At 35.7% G+C, this 18595-nt stretch overlaps 1 protein-coding gene across 1 annotated transcript in view; it reads left to right on the top strand.

Moving 5' to 3' along the window:
• Positions 1-18595, top strand: part of LOC123542814 (uncharacterized) — a 28123-nt gene extending 9528 nt beyond the window's left edge. The window contains exons 6-11 of the mRNA XM_045328819.2: positions 2418-3338; positions 4325-4454; positions 5476-5573; positions 9489-9605; positions 12150-12244; positions 18443-18595. Coding sequence (XP_045184754.2) covers positions 2418-3338; positions 4325-4454; positions 5476-5573; positions 9489-9605; positions 12150-12244; positions 18443-18595 — 1514 coding nt within the window. The remainder of the gene's footprint in view (positions 1-2417; positions 3339-4324; positions 4455-5475; positions 5574-9488; positions 9606-12149; positions 12245-18442) is intronic.

Raw genomic sequence — 18595 nt, 5'->3', positions numbered from 1 at the left:
ACCAAAAACGGCGAGTAAAGATTGACCGGTAAAAATTGTCATCGTGACGAACCGGTACAATCTTAGAAATGTGACAATTTATTAGTGTTCAACTTTGATTTATGCCGATTCTAAAATCTAGCAAACTATTCAAATGTTATGTACCTGGTTAAGTTACAAATGAAAGCGACTTTAATTGATATGTCAACGTCCTCGTGTATCTACAAATAAGTTTTAATTTGTGTTCGCCTGTGAATTTAATGTTTTGACATACTTCTATGCTACATAACGTAAACTATTTATAAATGGTTAAATTGAACCTGCTGCGCATGAATGACGTAAATTGAGATCCGAAGTGACCTAATTATTGAACCCATTTATTTTAACCGTTAATAAGATCGTTCATTGTATGATAAATGGTGAGTTCCTCTATATTCACCTGAAATATTTTTGTGAAATGAAACATTTTACTGAAATCTTGAAATTTAGCAGTGGGACCGGCTACTCGGTCAGTTTCAATATTATTTTAAATATTCTGAATTCAGTGAAACGTATTTAATTATTACTCTTAAAGTGAACATAGCAGTTCAATGAAATTAGAAGACAGTTTGTGTAAGAGATAAGATGTTCCAACTGTTATGTTTCCTAAACTGACAGAATCTGAGAAGTGATCCTTTATGAAAGGAGCTCGAACAAAAAGACGAAAACTTTTGGTTACTTAAAGACTTTATATGCGCGTTGAAATTTGTACACTTTACCTCGTAAGCAAATTTGCGAATAAACCACGTACGATTACAGAAATTACAGTCATAATACATATGCATAAAAACTGATGTTAACTGGTTTAACCAGCATGTAATGGCCCATAAATTATTGTTTGACTTAGACCATGGAGCTGAAGTGCTTTGACGTAAAAGAAATTGATCGTCATAACTCGTGAATGAATAAGTTCTTCTAACGACGTGCGCGATCTCTGAAGTTATACATGTAATGCAATATCTCATCAATTTTGTAAGAATACCTGGTATACTGAAACGTAAGTGATGAATTCATTAGTAGATTTCTCAAAAAACTTAATATTTTTCTGTACATTTAATGCGCTAGTAGCTATTCAGATTAACTACCAAACCCTTGCAAAATACGGACTTTTGACTGTGCATTTCGGTTGCAATACCTAATTTATCTACTCGCCTTAACATTTAATTAAAGCTGACACTGAATCGCTACGTAAACATCTGTCGAGCGTAAAGTTTGTAAAGAAATGTCAAATACAGTTCAATTACTAGGTCCTTCGTACCACAAGTTTTCAAAACAAATATTTCTCTACATGCAAAATAACCTAATTTTTGTTTATATTTTGTTTTAGCTTGAACTCATGTTTTTCTTATAAATATCAAAATATGAAAATCGTAGCTAGGATACAAAAACTAAATCTAATTTTTACAAACATGATGTTTACAAAAACGAACTGTTGTTAGACACCTGCTCCAGTTCTACCTTATAACCTTAAATTGACACTGAAAAAGCATGGAAATCATGACTATGAACAGAGTCGCCTGTCAAAATAGCGACTATTAAATCAAATTATACATTTGTGTATACAAAACACCTTTGATTTTGCAAGCTAAGTGTAGTACATGTTGCCTTATGTCATCAAAAGTTATATACACAGTAAAATTTGAATAACCGTGGAACCGAGTTTACTGATATTGTATGCCAAAATAGAGTCAAAAGGATAGCCTGTAGCCGCGTGCGTAGATATATATTTGCGTCGCCACACCCTATTCGTGAATATTATGAAAAAACGTAAGGATCTATGTTTGAACAACAAACAATCTACTAAATCTGTGATATTATTTTTCGACATACCGGCAGAAGATTAGTAACACCGTCAACCATTCTCTTCTAATGCATCTGCACCTAGCATCCCTCTTGCCATTGTCCTGAGGAGCATACTGCAGAATATTTCTGTTGCAAGGATTCCTCCGAAATATCAGTTCCCGCCTTTGACCACGAGGCATTGCGATGATAAATCAAAACATGTAAATAGTTTTGACGTTACCGACGGTGTAGCTAGCAAAATGTGAGAGAACTGCACGAGATTATTGGTATTTATATTATATCGACTGGGTACCAGTATCAATAGGAACCAGTTCAGATCAGCCAAGTGTAACAATATCGATGACACGTTTATCTACGAAAACAGACGACAATTTAATAAACTAGCAGACGGTAATTAACGAGCAACAATTTGAGAAAAAATAAATTAAATTATTTTAATTCTAAAATAATTTCCATTATTTAAAATATGTTCTGGATACAGTGTGTAGAATAGTACTGGATAAAGTATGTAGAATAAATACAGATATGACTATGTAGAATATATGTGTATATATTCATATTATGGATATTTTGATTTTTGTAGTTTTAAATTTCAGAAAGTTGTCATCATCTGCATAATGTAACTTGTGAACTAAACCAGCAGACACAGTCTCAGCAAGAGTTCCTGTTTCTGATTCAAGACTGGTTCTCTAAACTAAAATCAAATGGAAACAACTGTTGTCATAAAAAGACTGGTACTAGAACTTTTCAAACACATGATCAAAGTATTCAGACTGGTTGTAGTGAAAAACAGCAAGAGAAAACAACTGATTGTGAAACATTTAAGAAACATGGAGGCAAATTTGTAAAGCAGACTGGTTACACAGACAGTTCTAGGAGTGCTTCTCAATTATGTCCTAGAGAATGTAGGATTGAATGCAACATGATTGAAAAGCTTGATACTGGGTTCAGAGCCGCAGTGACTTTTCAGACTGGTTCAGAAGAAATTAAAAGTAGTGAGTTTTCATCTTCTTTAAAGGAGATGGGGGATAGTGATTGTACAATATCTCTAAAAGAAACTGATGGAAGTGAGTGTAGGGCTCATAGCATAGTAAAGGAGGGTGGAGATGTAACAAGCTCTTCAAAAGAAACATGTGGTAGTGACATTTCAGCTTGCTCGGTAACAACAAATGATAGTGCTTTTACGGCTCCTCCAAATGAAATAGATGGTATTAACTTTAATATGAAAAAGGATCAAAGTACATTGAAATTTGGTAAATTTGATAGCAGTCAGAGTTCTTCCCTTTACTGTACTGAATTGCAAACTAATTTCTGTAAAACTGATGGTATTAAAGATCAGCAGTTTGGCAAAGAGGATCATGCCAAAGTGAAAGCAGACGACACACCACAACTTTGTATGGTTGGTCTTCACTGTTGTGGAGATTTAACGCCAACAATGCTGAAACATTTTGTTGAGCTGGATCAGATTACCTCCCTTTGTTGTGTGAGCTGTTGTTACCACAGGATGAACTTTAATGGTTGGTATACAGAACTTGTTGATACAGTCAAACTTAGTTTGCTCGAACTCGACAGGACCATCAAAATTTGTTCGAGTTGTAGATAGTAAGAGCCATCAAACAATAAGCATTATATAGGGATTTTGTCCGTACCTGTTGATGAATTCAAGTGAAAGGTCTACATTTAAGCACAGGTGTTCAAAGCTCGATCAATAAAAAAGAATATGTAGGTTAGATCTCTTGAAGAGTATACATGTATTAAGGTGGGTGGGATATGATAATGCATAAATTACATTGATTGATAGAGCTTCAAGCGCCTGTGATTTAAGGTGTCGTATCAACAGCTGCATGACTATACATTATTAAAGAACATTCAGTAAAAGGAATGTTCATAATCAACTTATCAAGTCAAGTGCAGAATTTCGACCACAGTCCTTTTTGTTAAAATTTGGTTCTAAGGTTATTAAAATGACTTTTGAGGCCAGTCTTGCACTGTTATTTTTGACCAATTAGATGCAGGAATCTTGAGCCTGACCTCTAACCATAGAACCATGTCAGAGGTCATGGATATATATTAAATACACAAGATGTGAGAAAATTCTGTCAGACAAACAAGACAGTGTATTTCAAATAAAGTATGGGTGCGAGATAATCTTATCTCATATGGCTTGTCTCGCATTGGTCACAGACTTCTTATTTTAAAAAGGCTACTTATTTGCTGGGTAAAAATTTTTGACAGAAAACCTAAAAATAAGAGTAAACGGAGATCTACGACTCCAATTGAGTACTGGGTAAGGAAATCCCAGTCTTGGTTTAAAACTTTAGAACCTTACTTTTGGACAAGTCTCAGTCTCAAGTGTAACTTCCTTATCCAAACTCAAACGTTTATCTTTGAACTGTAGCATCAAAATCATGATTTCAATATAACATTCTCCTACCATGTAGACACTATATCACATTGATGAAATATGAGAATCTCTCTTGAAAAGCAAGTCCGTCTTTTCCAGAAGGTGCTCAGGAACATGATAATTTCCCCATGAGTCAACTTTTGAAAAGGTCAGTGGCGGAAACTCAACAGACACATCCAGAATTCAAGTTTTCTTCCTTCTGCCTCAGACTAGCAGCCCAGGAAACCAGGTATTGTAACCGACTTCATTTTTATCAGAAATAACAGTCAATTGCATTTCTTTATCCACTTTATGTACTATCAGCAGATAACAAATAAAATCTGTAAAGTAGATCCCTCGGAAGCACCGAGAACAAAGCAAACAGTGAAAATTGCAGATTCGGTTTGACTGAGTCTGTTCATGAGCAGTAATGGAAAATGCAACAGTGCACATGCCCCCTAGCACCGGTTTAAGCAGTATTCAATCTTCAAATCTAAATGAGTTGAAATCAATGATCCAGAAGAACCAGAAAATATAACAACACTGACATGAAGTCTTATTTAAAGATGTAGCATTACAAAGGTTTCAGTTTTCTGTTGCTTTTTCCACAATTATACAAAAAAATGTCTTCCATGGTCAAGGTCACGAGCCTCAGAATTTTTTTTGATAAGCTAAAATAGCATGTTCTTCATGATACAAATGGACAGCAAACATATACAACTTACATACTGGCAAGAGTGTGAAACAGAGCTATCAGTCTGTCTGGAATAAAAGCATAAATACTGTCACAAATGAAATATTACAGCGGAAAGTTGAAGTGATAGAAGTTTTTTTTTTTTTTTTTTTTTTTTTTTTGATTTAACGTCTCACCGACACATGATAGGTCATATGGCGACTTTCCAGCTTTAATGGTGGAGGAAGACCCCAGGTGCGAAGTGATAGAAGTGGATTGGATGGTTTGATTATGGGAAATAAATGAAGCAACTTCCTGTGAATATTCATGATATTATCAGTATTTTCCGAAAACAGCGGAAAGGCTTGTTTGTATTTAAGATTTCTTAATCATTTTAAGATATATAGATACCTGGGAAACTTCAACAAAATTTCATGCTTTGGACCAAAATGGCTACCATACTGCACTTGGATTTGAAATTGTAGATTGCAAATTTTGAACATAAAATGAATGGGAATTTTATTTGTTTGTTGGGATTTAATTTTGTGGAATAACTGGACTGCAAAATCAGTATACATAGACTGGTAATAATTTTCAGAGCAAGATGGCATGAGCAGACAGAGACAGATCATGATTTTCACATGAGAAATGTGGCGTACAGAGGGATGCTCGAGACATGTCTCCAGCAAGGAGAAAGTATATTTTATATCTGCATTCAGCTATATTTTAACTCAATTTTGTGGAGTCCTTCATTCTCGAGTCCATCTCAAATTCCATAATTACTTTTGTTCAAAATCCTATCCAAAAAACTGCATTCATAAAGTTATAGTGTGGACTTTTTCTAAAAGTGTAAACTATATACATTTTTTAGCTCGACTATTCGAAGAATAGTCTAGCTATTCTACTCACCCTGGCGTCGACGTCGGCGTAACACCTTGGTTAAGTTTTTGCATGCAAGTACATACAGCTATCATTTAAAGGCATATAGCTTTGAAACTTATTTATTCTTTTTCTAGGTCAATTACCAACCTCACTGGGTCAAGTTCCATAACTCTAACATGTATTTTGAGCAAATTATGCCCCCTTTTGGACTTAGTTACTTGCGTGTAAAACTTTAACCAGAATTTTCTATCTCCAAAACTAATGCAGATATTGAATTGAAACTGCACATGTGTCTTCGGGGTTATAAAACTAGTTGATAGCACCAAGTCCCATAACTCTGACCTTCATTTTGGCCAAATTATGCCCCCTTTTGGACTTAGAAAATTCTGGTTAAAGTTTTGCGTGCAAGTACATACAGCCATTACTAAAAGGCATATAGATTTGAAACTTATTTTTTAGCTCACCTGAGCAATGCTCAGGTGAGTTTTTCTGATCGCTCGATGTCCGGCGTCCGTCGTCTGTCGTCTGTCGTCCGTCGTCCGTCGTCTGTCAACATTTAGCTTGTGTATGCGATAGAGGCTGTATTTTTCAATTAATCTTCATGAATATTGGTCAGAATGATAACCTTGATGAAATGTAGGCCGAGTTCGAAAATGGGTCATCTCGGGTCAAAAACTAGGTCACTAGGTCAAATCAAAGAAAAACCTTGTGTATGCGATAGAGGCTGTATTTTTCATTTAATCTTCATGAATATTGGTCAGAATGATAACTTTAATGAAATCTAGGCCGAGTTTGAAAATGGGTCATCTCGGGTCAAAAACTAGGTCACTAGGTCAAATCAAAGAAAAACCTTGTGTATGCGATAGAGGTGGTATTTTTCAATTAATCTTCATGAATATTGGTCAGAATGATAACCTTGATGAAATCTAAGCCGAGTTCGAAAATGGGTCATCTCGGGTCAAAAACTAGGTCACTAGGTCAAATCAAAGAAAAACCTTGTGTATGCGATAGAGGCTGTATTTTTCAATTCTTCTTCATGAATATTGGTCAGAATGATAACCTTGATGAAATCTAGGCCGAGTTCGAAAATGGGTCATCTCGGGTCAAAAACTAGGTCACTAGGTCAAATCAAAGAAAAACCTTGTGTATGCGATAGAGGCTGTATTTTTCAATTGATCTTCATGAATTTTGGTCAGAATGATTGCCTTGATGAAATCTAGGCCGAGTTCGAAAATGGGTCATCTCGGGTCAAAAACAAGGTCACTAGGTCAAATCAAAGAAAAACCTTGTGTATGCGATAGAGGCGGTATTTTTCAATTGATCTTCATGAATTTTGGTCAGAATGATTACCTTGATGAAATCTAGGCCGAGTTCGAAAATGGGTCATCTGGGGTCAAAAACTAGGTCACTAGGTCATATCACGTAAAAACCTTGTGTATGCGATAGAGGCTGTATTTTTCAATTGATCTTCATGAATTTTGGTCAGAATGATTGCCTTGGTGAAATTTAGACCAAGTTCGAAAATGGGTCATCTGGGGTCAAAAACTAGGTCACTAGGTCAAATCAAAGAAAAACCTTGTGAATGCAATAGAGGCTGTATTTTTCAACTGATCTTCATGAAATTTAGCCAGAATGATTACCTTGATAAAATCTAGGTTGATTTCGAAAAATGGGTCATCTGGGGTCAAAAACTAGGTCACTAGGTCAAATCGAAGAAAAACATTGTGTATGCAATAGAGGATGTATTTTTCAATTGATCTTCATGAAATTTGGTCAGAGTGATTGCCTTGATGAAAACTAGGTCGCTTTTGAATATGGGTTATCTGAGGTCAAAAACTAGGTCACTAGGTCAAATTAAAGAAAAATCTTGTGTATGCGATAGAGACTGTTTTTTTCAGTTGATATTTATGAAATTTGGTCAGGTTGATTGCCTTAATGAAATCTAGGTCGAATTTGAATATGGGTCATCTGAGGTCAAAAACTAGGTCACTTGGTCAAATCAAAGAAAAAACTTCTGTATGTGATAGAGGCTGTATTTTTCAGTTGATCTTCATGAATTTTGGTCAGAATGATTGCCTTGATAAAATCTAGGTCGAGTTTGAACATGGGTCATCTAGGGTCAAAAACTAGGTCATATCTAAGAAAATGCTTGTTTTATCGCAAGAGACCAATTTTTTGGTCCAATCTTAATGAAAATTGGTCAGAATATTTGTTTCCATGAAATCACTAGGTCAAACATGTTTTACACTGTTATGGAGTGTTTCTTAGGTGAGCGACCTAGGGCCATCTTGGCCCTCTTGTTCTTTTTCTAGATCAATTACCTACCTCACTGGGTCAAGTCCCATAACTCTGACATGTATTTTGGCCAAATTATGCCCCCTTTTGGACTTAGAAAATTCTGGTTAAAGTTTTGCGTGCAAGTACATACAGCTATTACTAAAAGGCATATAGATTTGAAACTTATTTTTTCTTTTTCTAGATCAATTACCTACCTCACTGGGTCAAGTCCCATAACTCTGACATGTATTTTGGGCAAATTATGCCCCCTTTTGGACTTAGAAAATCCTGGTTAAAGTTTTACATGCAAGTAACTATCTCCAAAACTACTACAGATATTAAATTGAAACTTCACATGTGTCTTCGGGGTTATAAAACTAGTTGATAGCACCAAGTCCCATATCTCTGACATGTATTTTGGGCAAATTATGCCCCCTTTTAGACTTAGAAAATCCTGGTTAAAGTTTTGCGTGCAAGTACATACAGCCATTACCAAAAGGCATATAGCTTTGAAACTTATTTATTCTTTTTCTAGGTCAATTACCAACCTCACTGGGTCAAGTTCCATAACTCTTAACATGTATTTTGAGCAAATTATGCCCCCTTTTGGACTTAGAAAATTCTGGTTAAAGTTTTACATGCAAGTTACTATCCCCAAAACTAATGCAGATATTGAATTTAAACTTAACATGTTTCTTCGGGGTTATAAAACTAGTTGATAACATCAAGTTCCATAACTCTGATATGCATTTTGGAAAACTTCTGAAATAAAGTGTAAATAAAAAAGAAATTAGTAAATCATGCATCCACATTACTTTTTTGTAAACAAGAGCTGTTTCTTCGGGGATATAAAACTAGTTGATAACATCAAGTTCCATAACTCTGATATGCATTTTGGTCAAATTATGTCCCCTTTCGAACTTAAAACTCTTTTGATATTTAACATTTTGGGTAATAATTTCCTGCTTCTGTGACAATATTTCGAATAGTCGAGCTTGGCTGTCTTACAGACAGCTCTTGTTTACAAAAAAGTAATGTGGATGCATAATTTACTAATTTCTTTTTTATTTACACTTTATTTCAGAAGTTTTCCAAAATTTGAGAGTTGCAACCTATAAATTTTAGAGCAGGAATTAGATATTAGATAGTTTCCCTTTTCAAAAATATTTTGAGACTTTGCCTACATAACTTTTCACATTCATTAAAGAAATCAAGTTACATGTATTTCATCCCACCTATTTTCAGTTTCTTTATTTACAATATACAGTGAAACCAGGTCTTAGTAGAGCCATAAAATGATCATCGTTTACAGGTTTTCTTTAATATTCATAGGCTAAAATACACTGCAAATGTTAAGATCAGAAAGGACAGATTCTGAAGTAGTCTAATACACGTTTTACAGTGTTTTTATTTTATTTTATTTATTGCTGGTTTTGTTTTGTTTAACTACAGGTGACAAGATGTTTCAGTTGAAGAAAAATGTGAGGAAACTGGCACATAAAGGGGACTATGAGTCATTCACCAGATATACTGATGCTGTCTTCCAACATATTCACAAACCTGATGAAGGTACTGTTGCAGAGTTCACATTTATGTACCATAGATTGGGAAATATTTTCGATGATTTTATTTTTGCCTTGTATCTGTGAGCAGAGAAACAAGCTTTCATGAATATTTCAAAGCATTTTCTCCTAAAATATACAACTGATGTTGATTTTCTAAAGGTAGTGGACTCATTGTTACATTTTGCAATTTCTCATTAGGCAAGTTGGCATTTGTTGGATGTTATATAGCTCAACATGCACAAAGCTTTCCATCAAAAATGGAGAATGCCGACATTGCATATGGAGAATTCTTAAATGTATGGAAATTGCCGATTTCCATTATCCATCCACTACAAGGGAAATATGTCTGTTGCCTGTTGAATAATGAAATAAAAGCAGTTTAAAAATGTAGTAAAAAATAAAAAAAAGTGTTTACATAACCTAAACTGCATTATGGATATATATACCAAACTTAATTGGCCTGCACACAGGGTTCTTGGGTAAAGCTGTCTAAAATTTGATCAAAGTCTTGTTTGCTAGTAGGGGCCGCTAGAGCTAAAAATACAACAAGAGGGCCATGATGGCTCTATATCGCTCACCTGTTATCATTGCACTTTTTGTTCTCAGAAAAAATATCTAAGTCCGAAGGACAGGAACAGAAAGGGAAGAAATTTAACCAAAAAGAAAAAAAAAATCTTAAAAGGTACAGATATGTCAAAATACACATAAAACTTGGAGGTACCATCCATGTTGTACCACAGAAAAGTGGTCTCGGTTTTTCCCTACAGCCAATAATAAAAAAGTTACTAAAAATAAGCTATTTATAGTAACATAAAAGGGAAGTAATTAAAAATAAAATTATTGTAAGTGAACAAAAGAAGGATCTGCCATATAAATCTGTTGACATAAATGAAATTTTAGATCAGTATCTTCATTAGTTACAAAGATATACCCATTTTAATTTGAAATAAAGGGAGGTAATTTGACATAAAATCAGTCCATAGTTATCTACCCTGATTGGCTCAGTCCAACTAATGACAATAATGAAATTTCAAATAAGTCCTATAAGTACTTACTGATATAAATCCATTTTGATTACAATCAGGGGAGGTAATCAGATATAAAATAACTCTGGAACCTACGATTGGATCTGATTTGTCAAGGAATCCAAGATTTATTGTTGTTGAAGATATTTTGGAAGTTTGTATCAAATAAAACCATAAATGAAGTCTCTATATGGCTGCAAAAGCCAAAATAGCCAATTTTGGATTTTTAAGGGGCCATAACGCTGGAACCCATGATGGAATCTGGCTAGTTCAAGTAAGGAACCAAGATCTTATGGCGACACAAGTTTTATGCAAGTTTGATTAAATTCAAATCATAAATGAAGCTGCTATTGTGCAGACAAGGTCAAAATAGCTAATTCTGGCCCTTCCAGGGGCCATAACTCTGGAACCCATAATGGGATCTGGCCAGTTCAATAAAGGAACTGAGATCTTATGGCGACACAAGTTTTATGCAAGTTTGATTAAATTCAAATCATAAATGAAGCTGCTATTGTGCAGACAAGGTCAAAATAGCTAATTCTGGCCCTTCCAGGGGCCATAACTCTGGAACCCATAATGGGATCTGGCCAGTTCAATAAAGGAACTGAGATGTTATGGCAACACAAGTTTTGTGCAAGTTTGATTAAATTCAAATCATAAATGAAGCTGCTATTGTGCAGACAAGGTCAAAATAGCTAATTCTGGCCCTTCCAGGGGCCATAACTCTGAGACTCATAAAGGAATCTGGCCAGTTCAAGAAAGGAACCAAGATCTTATAGTGATACAAGTTATGTGCAAGTCTGGTTAAAATAAAATCATAAATGAAGCTGCTATTGTGCAGACAAGGTCAAAATAGCTAATTCTGGCCCTTTCAGGGGCCATAACTCTGGAACCCATAAAGGAATCTGGCCAGTTCAAGAAAGGAACCAAGATCTTATGGTGATACAAGTTGTATGCCAGTTTGGTAAAAATCAAATTATAAATAAAGCTGCTATTGTGCAGACAAGGTCAAGATAGCTATTTTTGGCCCTTTCAGGGGCCATAACTCTGGAACCTGTAATGGGATCTGGCCAGTTCAAGAAAGGAACCGAGATCTTATGGTGATACAAGTTGTGTGCAAGTTTGGTTAAAATAAAATCATAAATGAAACCACTGTCATGCAGACACGAAATTGTTGACGCACGCATGGACGGACGGACGCACGCACAGACTACAGACGAAGGGTGATCACAAAAGCTCACCTTGTCACTATGTGACAGGTGAGCTAAAAAACTTTTAAAGAATTTCTTCTTATGACAGCTATGCACCAAAATTTGATCAGACACACTGTTTTATTAACCACTATAAGCTGGTTCATGTGGCCTTGGTGTTATACTTGAAGAAACTGACTCTAACATTATTTTACTTGCTGCTGTCTCAGTAAAGCCAGATTTATTCCTTCCTTTTCCTTTTATTCATTTGCCTGTTTAGAGCTGTTGATGAAAAAGCATATTTTGATACTGAAAATCTTGTTTTTGTTTCAGTATCAACAGAAGAATTTAAACAATTTTTCAAGGACACAATGCAGGAGAAATACGACCACTACCAGCAATACTTCTGTCTGATTGAGCCCTTAACAGTAAGTTAAGAGCCAAGTCATGTTAAAAAGAACCTTATCCTTTAGCTTGCTGGTGGCAGGTGATTCTGCCTTTGTGACCAGTGCAGACCAAGATCATGGTCTGCACTGCTTGCTATTCAGTCTGTAAATTTTCAGTGAACACCCCGTTCAAGTAATAAATGGTACTGCCTGAACTGAATGATAGACCAGTCCATTTTAGAAATTTAGCAGGGTCAAGGTTAATGTATAATTTGAGTGTACTGTCAGACATATGCTAAGGACCACCTCCAGATACAGGTCACTTCTCTATAAAACCTGCTTATAAAGGCCACTATATTCTCTTGGTTCTCCATTAACTGTTATCCTGCTAAATTTCTATAATAAACTTATCTATCTTTCAATTTGGACAGTACCATTAACTGTTAAAAGAGGTGCTTATCAAAAAAGTACTCACTGAATGGCAAACAATGCAGACTGCACAGATGTGCAGGCTGATTGCAATCTACACTAGTCGCAAAGGCAGAATTAGTGGTGTCCAACATGATAATGGTCAGTAGTGTAAATTTACCCTTATAGAGTAAACACCTGCCAGTAAAGATCACTTTCTACTTCTGAAGGGTGGTATTTTCAGATAGGTATTACTGTATTTGGATTCTTACATTTTGTACACCTTTGAGGAACAGATAAAAGAATTCTCAGAGGTGGCGGGTTGATTTCATAGTTTTGTGAGAAGCTGTTTGGCTGAAGACTATAGTTCAGCTGTCTGCCCTGATATCCAGGGAAAATGGTTTATACGGGTTCCCCAACACCCTTGAAAACCAAAATTTATTTCTAAAAATGCTTCGAAAGGCTAAAGAAATAAACAGCTTCATAAGCTGCGATGGCTCAAAGAATTTTTCCACATCTCTACTATGTCTGAAACAGTTAATTGGAGAGAGAAACTGTTATAAACTGTGCTCACTCCTACTTCAATATCGGTAACATTTACATGAAATATATAAACAATAGGGCCATGATGGCCCTATATCGCTCACCTGTTATCATTGCACTTGAGGACAAGAAGGTCCTCAGAAAAAATATCTAAGTCCAAAGGACAGGAACAACAAAGGAAAGAAATTTAACCAAAAAGAACTAGAACTGTCACATGAGTGACTCATACCCCCACCATACGGTCTTGTCACAGAAGAATGGCAACCATAAGAAATCTTGAAAATACTTAGTCTTTGGAGTACTTCATCCTGGGCTTCCACATATAAGTAATACTAGTATAATACTAGTATAGTAATACCAGTAAATATATTAAATCTCTAATATTAGAGATACACTAAAAGTGAATACAAAAAAAATGTCTTACCGACCCATGTTACCACAGAAAAATGTATTTACTTTTTACATAGGACTTATAATAAACAAGAGGACCATGATGGTCCTGAATCGCTCACCTCTTCCCACATGATCCAGTTTTGAGTATGACGTCGTTTTTTCTATTATTTGACATAGTGACCTAGTTTTTGAGCTCATGTGACCCAGTTTTGAACTTGACCTAGATATTATCAAGATAAAAATTCTAACCAATTTTCATGAAGATCCATTGAAAAATATGGTCTCTAGAGAGGTCACAAGGTTTTTCTATTATTTGACCTATTGACCTAGTTTTTTAAGGCACGTGACCCAGTTTCGAACTTGACCTAGATATCATCAAGGTGAACATTCTGACCAATTTTCATGAAGATCCATTCAAGGGTATGGCCTCTAGAGAGGTCACAAGGTTTTTCTATTTCAAGACCTACTGACCTAGTTTTTGATCACAGTTGACCCAGTTTCAAACTTGACCTAGATATCATCAAGATAAACATTCAGACCAACTTTCATACAGATCCCATGAAAAATATGGCCTCTAGAGAGGTCAAACGTTTTTTCATTATTTGACCTACTGACCTCCCTTTTTGATGGCACGTGACCCACTTTCGAACTTGACCTAAATATCATCAAGATGAACATTCTGACCAATTTTTATGGAGATCCATTCACAAGTATGGCCTCTAGAGAGGTCACAAGGTTTTTCTATTTTTAGACCTACTGACCTAGTTTTTGACCGCACATGACCCTGTTTCGAACTTGACCTAGATATCATCAAGATGAACATTCAAACCAACCTTCATGAAGATCCATTGAAAAATATGGCCTTTAGAGAGGTCACAAGGTTTTTCTATTATTTGACCTACTGACCTAGTTTTTGACGGCACGTGACCCACTTTCGAACTTGACCTAGATATCATCAAGATGAACATTCAGACCAACTTTCATACAGATCCCATGGAAAATATGGCCTCTAGAGAGGTCACAAGGTTTTTCTATTATTTGACCTACTGACCTAGCTTTTGATGGCACGTGACCCACTTTCGAACTTGATTTAGATATCATCAAGGTGAACATTCTGACCAATTTTCATGAAGATTTCATGAAATATATGGCCTCTAGAGAGGTCAAAATGTTTTTCTATTTTTAGACCTACTGACCTAGCTTTTGACCGAACGTGACCCAGTTTCGAACTTGACCTAGATATCATCAAGATGAACATTCAGACCAACTTTCATACAGATCCCATGAAAAATATGGCCTTTAGAGAGGTCACAAGGTTTTTCTATTATTTGACCTACTGACCTAGTTTTTGATGGCACGTGACCCAGTTTCGAACTTGACCTAGATATCATCAAGGTGAACGTTCTGATTAATTTTCATGAAGATCTTGTGAAATATATGGCCTCTAGAAAGGTCACAAGGTTTTTCTATTTTAAGACCTACTGACCTAGTTTTTGAAGGCACGTGACCCACTTTCGAACCTGACCTAGATATCATCAAGGTGAACATTCTGACCCATTTTCATGAAGATCTCTTGAAATATATGGCCTCTAGAGAGGTCACAAGGTTTTTCTATTTTTAGACCTACTGACCTAGTTTTTGACCGCACGTGACCCAGTTTCGAACTTGACCTAGATATCATCAAGATGAACATTCAGACCAACTTTCATAAAGATCCCATGAAAAATATGGCCTCTAGAGAGGTCACAAGGTTTTTCTATTATTTGACCTACTGACCTAGTTTTTGAAGGCACGTTACCCAGTTTCGAACTTGACCTAGATATCATCAAGGTGAACGTTCTGACCAATTTTCATGAAGCTCTTGTGAAATATATGGCCTCTAGAGAGGTCACAAGGTTTTTCTATTTTTAGACCTACTGACCTAGTTTTTGACGGCACGTGACCCAGTTTCGAACTTGACCTAGATATCATCAAGGTGAACATTCTGACCAACTTTCATAAAGATCCCATGAAAAATGTGACCTCTAGAGTGGTCACAAGCAAAAGTTTACGGACGCACGCACGCACGCACGGACGGACGACGGACGACGGACGCCGCGCGATCACAAAAGCTCACCTTATCACTTTGTGACAGGTGAGCTAAAAAGTTAGAAAAATACCTAAAATCTTGAAAATCTAAAAATAGGATTTCTAAAAATAGACTAATTCCTGGAATTTAAGGGGAAGAAATTCAGTACAAAAGTTAAAAAAGGTTACTTCCCGTTGGCTCTGAGCCAATCAGAATGAGATATAGTGAAAATACATCAAAATTAACCTTAAATTCTAGGTAAAAGGGGACACAATTCAAGAAAAATTAGTGTCAGAGTTATGCACCTTGTGTCACATGATGTGGGTGATGAGGTGGAACATCTGTTTTAAGTCTGAATCAAATCCATTCAGTAGTAACTGAGATATAGTGAAAATACATCAAAATTAACCTTAAATTCTAAGTAAAAAGGGGCATAATTCATGAAAAATGGTGTCAGAGTTATGCACCTTGTGTCATATGATGTGGGTGATGAGGTGGCACATCTATTTTAAGTTTGAATCAAATCCATTTTGTAATAACTGAGATATAGTGAAATTACATCAAAATCAACCTTAAATTTAAAGTAAAAGGGGACATAATTCATAAAAAATTTATGTCAGAGTTAAGCACCTTATGTCACATGATCTGGGTGATGAGGTGGAACAACTATTTTAAGTTTGAATCAAATCCATTTAGTAATAACTGAGATATAGTGAAAATACAACAAAATTAACCCTAAATTCTTGGTAAAAGGGGACATAATTCATGAAAACTTGGTGTCAGAGTTATGCACCTTGTGTCACATGATGTGGGTGATGAGGTGGAACATCTATTTTAAGTTTGAATCAAATCCATTCAGTAGTAACTGAGATATAGTGAAAATACATCAAAATCAACCTTAAATTCTAAGTAAAAAGGGGCATAATTCATAAAAAATTGGTGTCAGAGTTATGCACCTTGTGTCAGATGATGTGGATGATGAGGTGGAACATCTATTTTAAGTTTGAATCAAATCCATTTAGTAATAACTGAGATATAGTGAAAATACAACAAAATTAACCTTAAATTCTAAGTAAAAGGGGACATAATTCATGAAAACTTGGTGTCAAGAGTTATGCACCTTGTGTCACATGATGTGGGTGATAAGGTGGAACATGTATTTTAAGTTTGAATCAAATCCATTTGGTAATAACTGAGATAATAGATTTCGGGATGCGACGGGACGGGACGGGACGCGACGTGACAAAACTGACTCCTATATACCCCCCTCAAACATGTTTGGTTGGGGTATAAAAAACAAAATTCTTACAAGGTACAGATATGTCAAAATACACCTAAAAATTGGAGGTACCATCCATGTTGTAGCACAGAAAAGTGGTCTCGGTTTTTCCCTATGGCCAATAATAAAAAAGTTACTAAAAATAGGCTATTTATAGTAACGTAAAAGGGAAGTAATTCAAAAGAAAATTATTGTAAGTTAACAAAAGAAGGATCTGCCAAATAAATCTGTTAACATAAATGAAATTTCAGTTATCTTCATTAGTTACGGAGATATACCCATTTTAATTTCAGAAATAAAGGGAGGTAATTTGACATAAAATCAGTCCACAGTTATCTACCCTGATTGGCTCGGTCCAACTTATGACAATAATGAAATTTCAAATAAGTCCTATAAGTACTTACTGATATAAATCCATTTTGACTACAATCAGGGGAGGTAATCAGATATAAAATAACTCTGGAAACTACGAATGGATCTGATTTGTCATGGAATCCAAGATTTATTGTTGTTGAAGATATTTTGGAAGTTTGTATCAAATAAAACCATAAATGAAGTCTCTATATGGCTGCAAAAGCCAAAATAGCCAATTTTGGACATTTAAGGGGCCATAACTCTGGAACCCATGATGGAATCTGTCCAGTTTAAGAAAGGAACCAAGATCTTGTGGTGATACAAGTTGTTTGTAAGTTTGGTTAAAATCAAATCATAAATGAAGTTGCAATTGTGCAGACAAGGTCAAAATAGCTAATTTTGGCCCTTTCAGGGGCCATAACTCTGGAACCCATTAGGGGATCTGGCCGGTTCAATAAAGGAACTGAGATCTTATGGCAACACAAGTTTTGTGCAAGTTTGATTAAATTCAAATCATAAATGAAGCTGCTATTGTGCAGACAAGGGCAAACTAGCTAATTCTGGGCCTTTCAGGGGCCATAACTCTGGAACCCATAATGGAATCTGGCCAGTTCAAGAAAGGAACCAAGATCTTATGGTGATACAAGTTGTGTGCCAGTTTGGTAAAAATCAAATCATAAATAAAGCTGCTATTGTGCAGACAAGGTCAAAATAGCTGATTTTGGCCCTTTCAGGGGCCATAACTCTGGAACCCATAATGGGATCTGGCCAGTTCAAGAAAGGAACCGAGATCTTATGGTGATACAAGTTGTGTGTAAGTTTGGTTAAAATAAAATCATAAATGAAACCATTATCATGCAGACAAGAAATTGTTGACGGACGGACGGATGGATGGATGCACAGACGCACACACGATGGACGAAGGGTGATCACAAAAGCTCACCTTGTCACTATGTGACAGGTGAACTAAAAAAAAAAATAGAAATTACCTTTTACATAGTGTATTAGGGCATAAAAGAAAGTATGTCTCATTGTTGGAAAGTTGAAAGTTAATAGCCAAGAACAAATTTGAACTTGTTCCAAGAATTTATGTCAACTGATCTTTCTTTAATACATGTCCTAAAAGGATAATATAAAACCAACAAAATTTTTTGTGGATGAATGTCAAACCTTGGTTTATATATTTTCATTTCAGGCTTTGCAGTACCTCCTCCAGCCAGTTATAGAGTCCCTGATATACCTCGACAGAAAACAGTGGCTTTGCGAACAAGGCCTACATGCGGACGTTATACCTGTGTTTGATGAACTCATATCACCTAGAAATCTTGCATTGGTTGCTTGGAAATAA

The sequence above is a fragment of the Mercenaria mercenaria genome, chromosome 19 (assembly GCF_021730395.1).
Source record: "Mercenaria mercenaria strain notata chromosome 19, MADL_Memer_1, whole genome shotgun sequence".
NCBI lineage: Eukaryota > Metazoa > Mollusca > Bivalvia > Venerida > Veneridae > Mercenaria > Mercenaria mercenaria.
The sequence above is the reverse complement of the archived record's forward strand: the minus strand, read 5'-3'. Positions and strand labels throughout refer to the sequence as shown.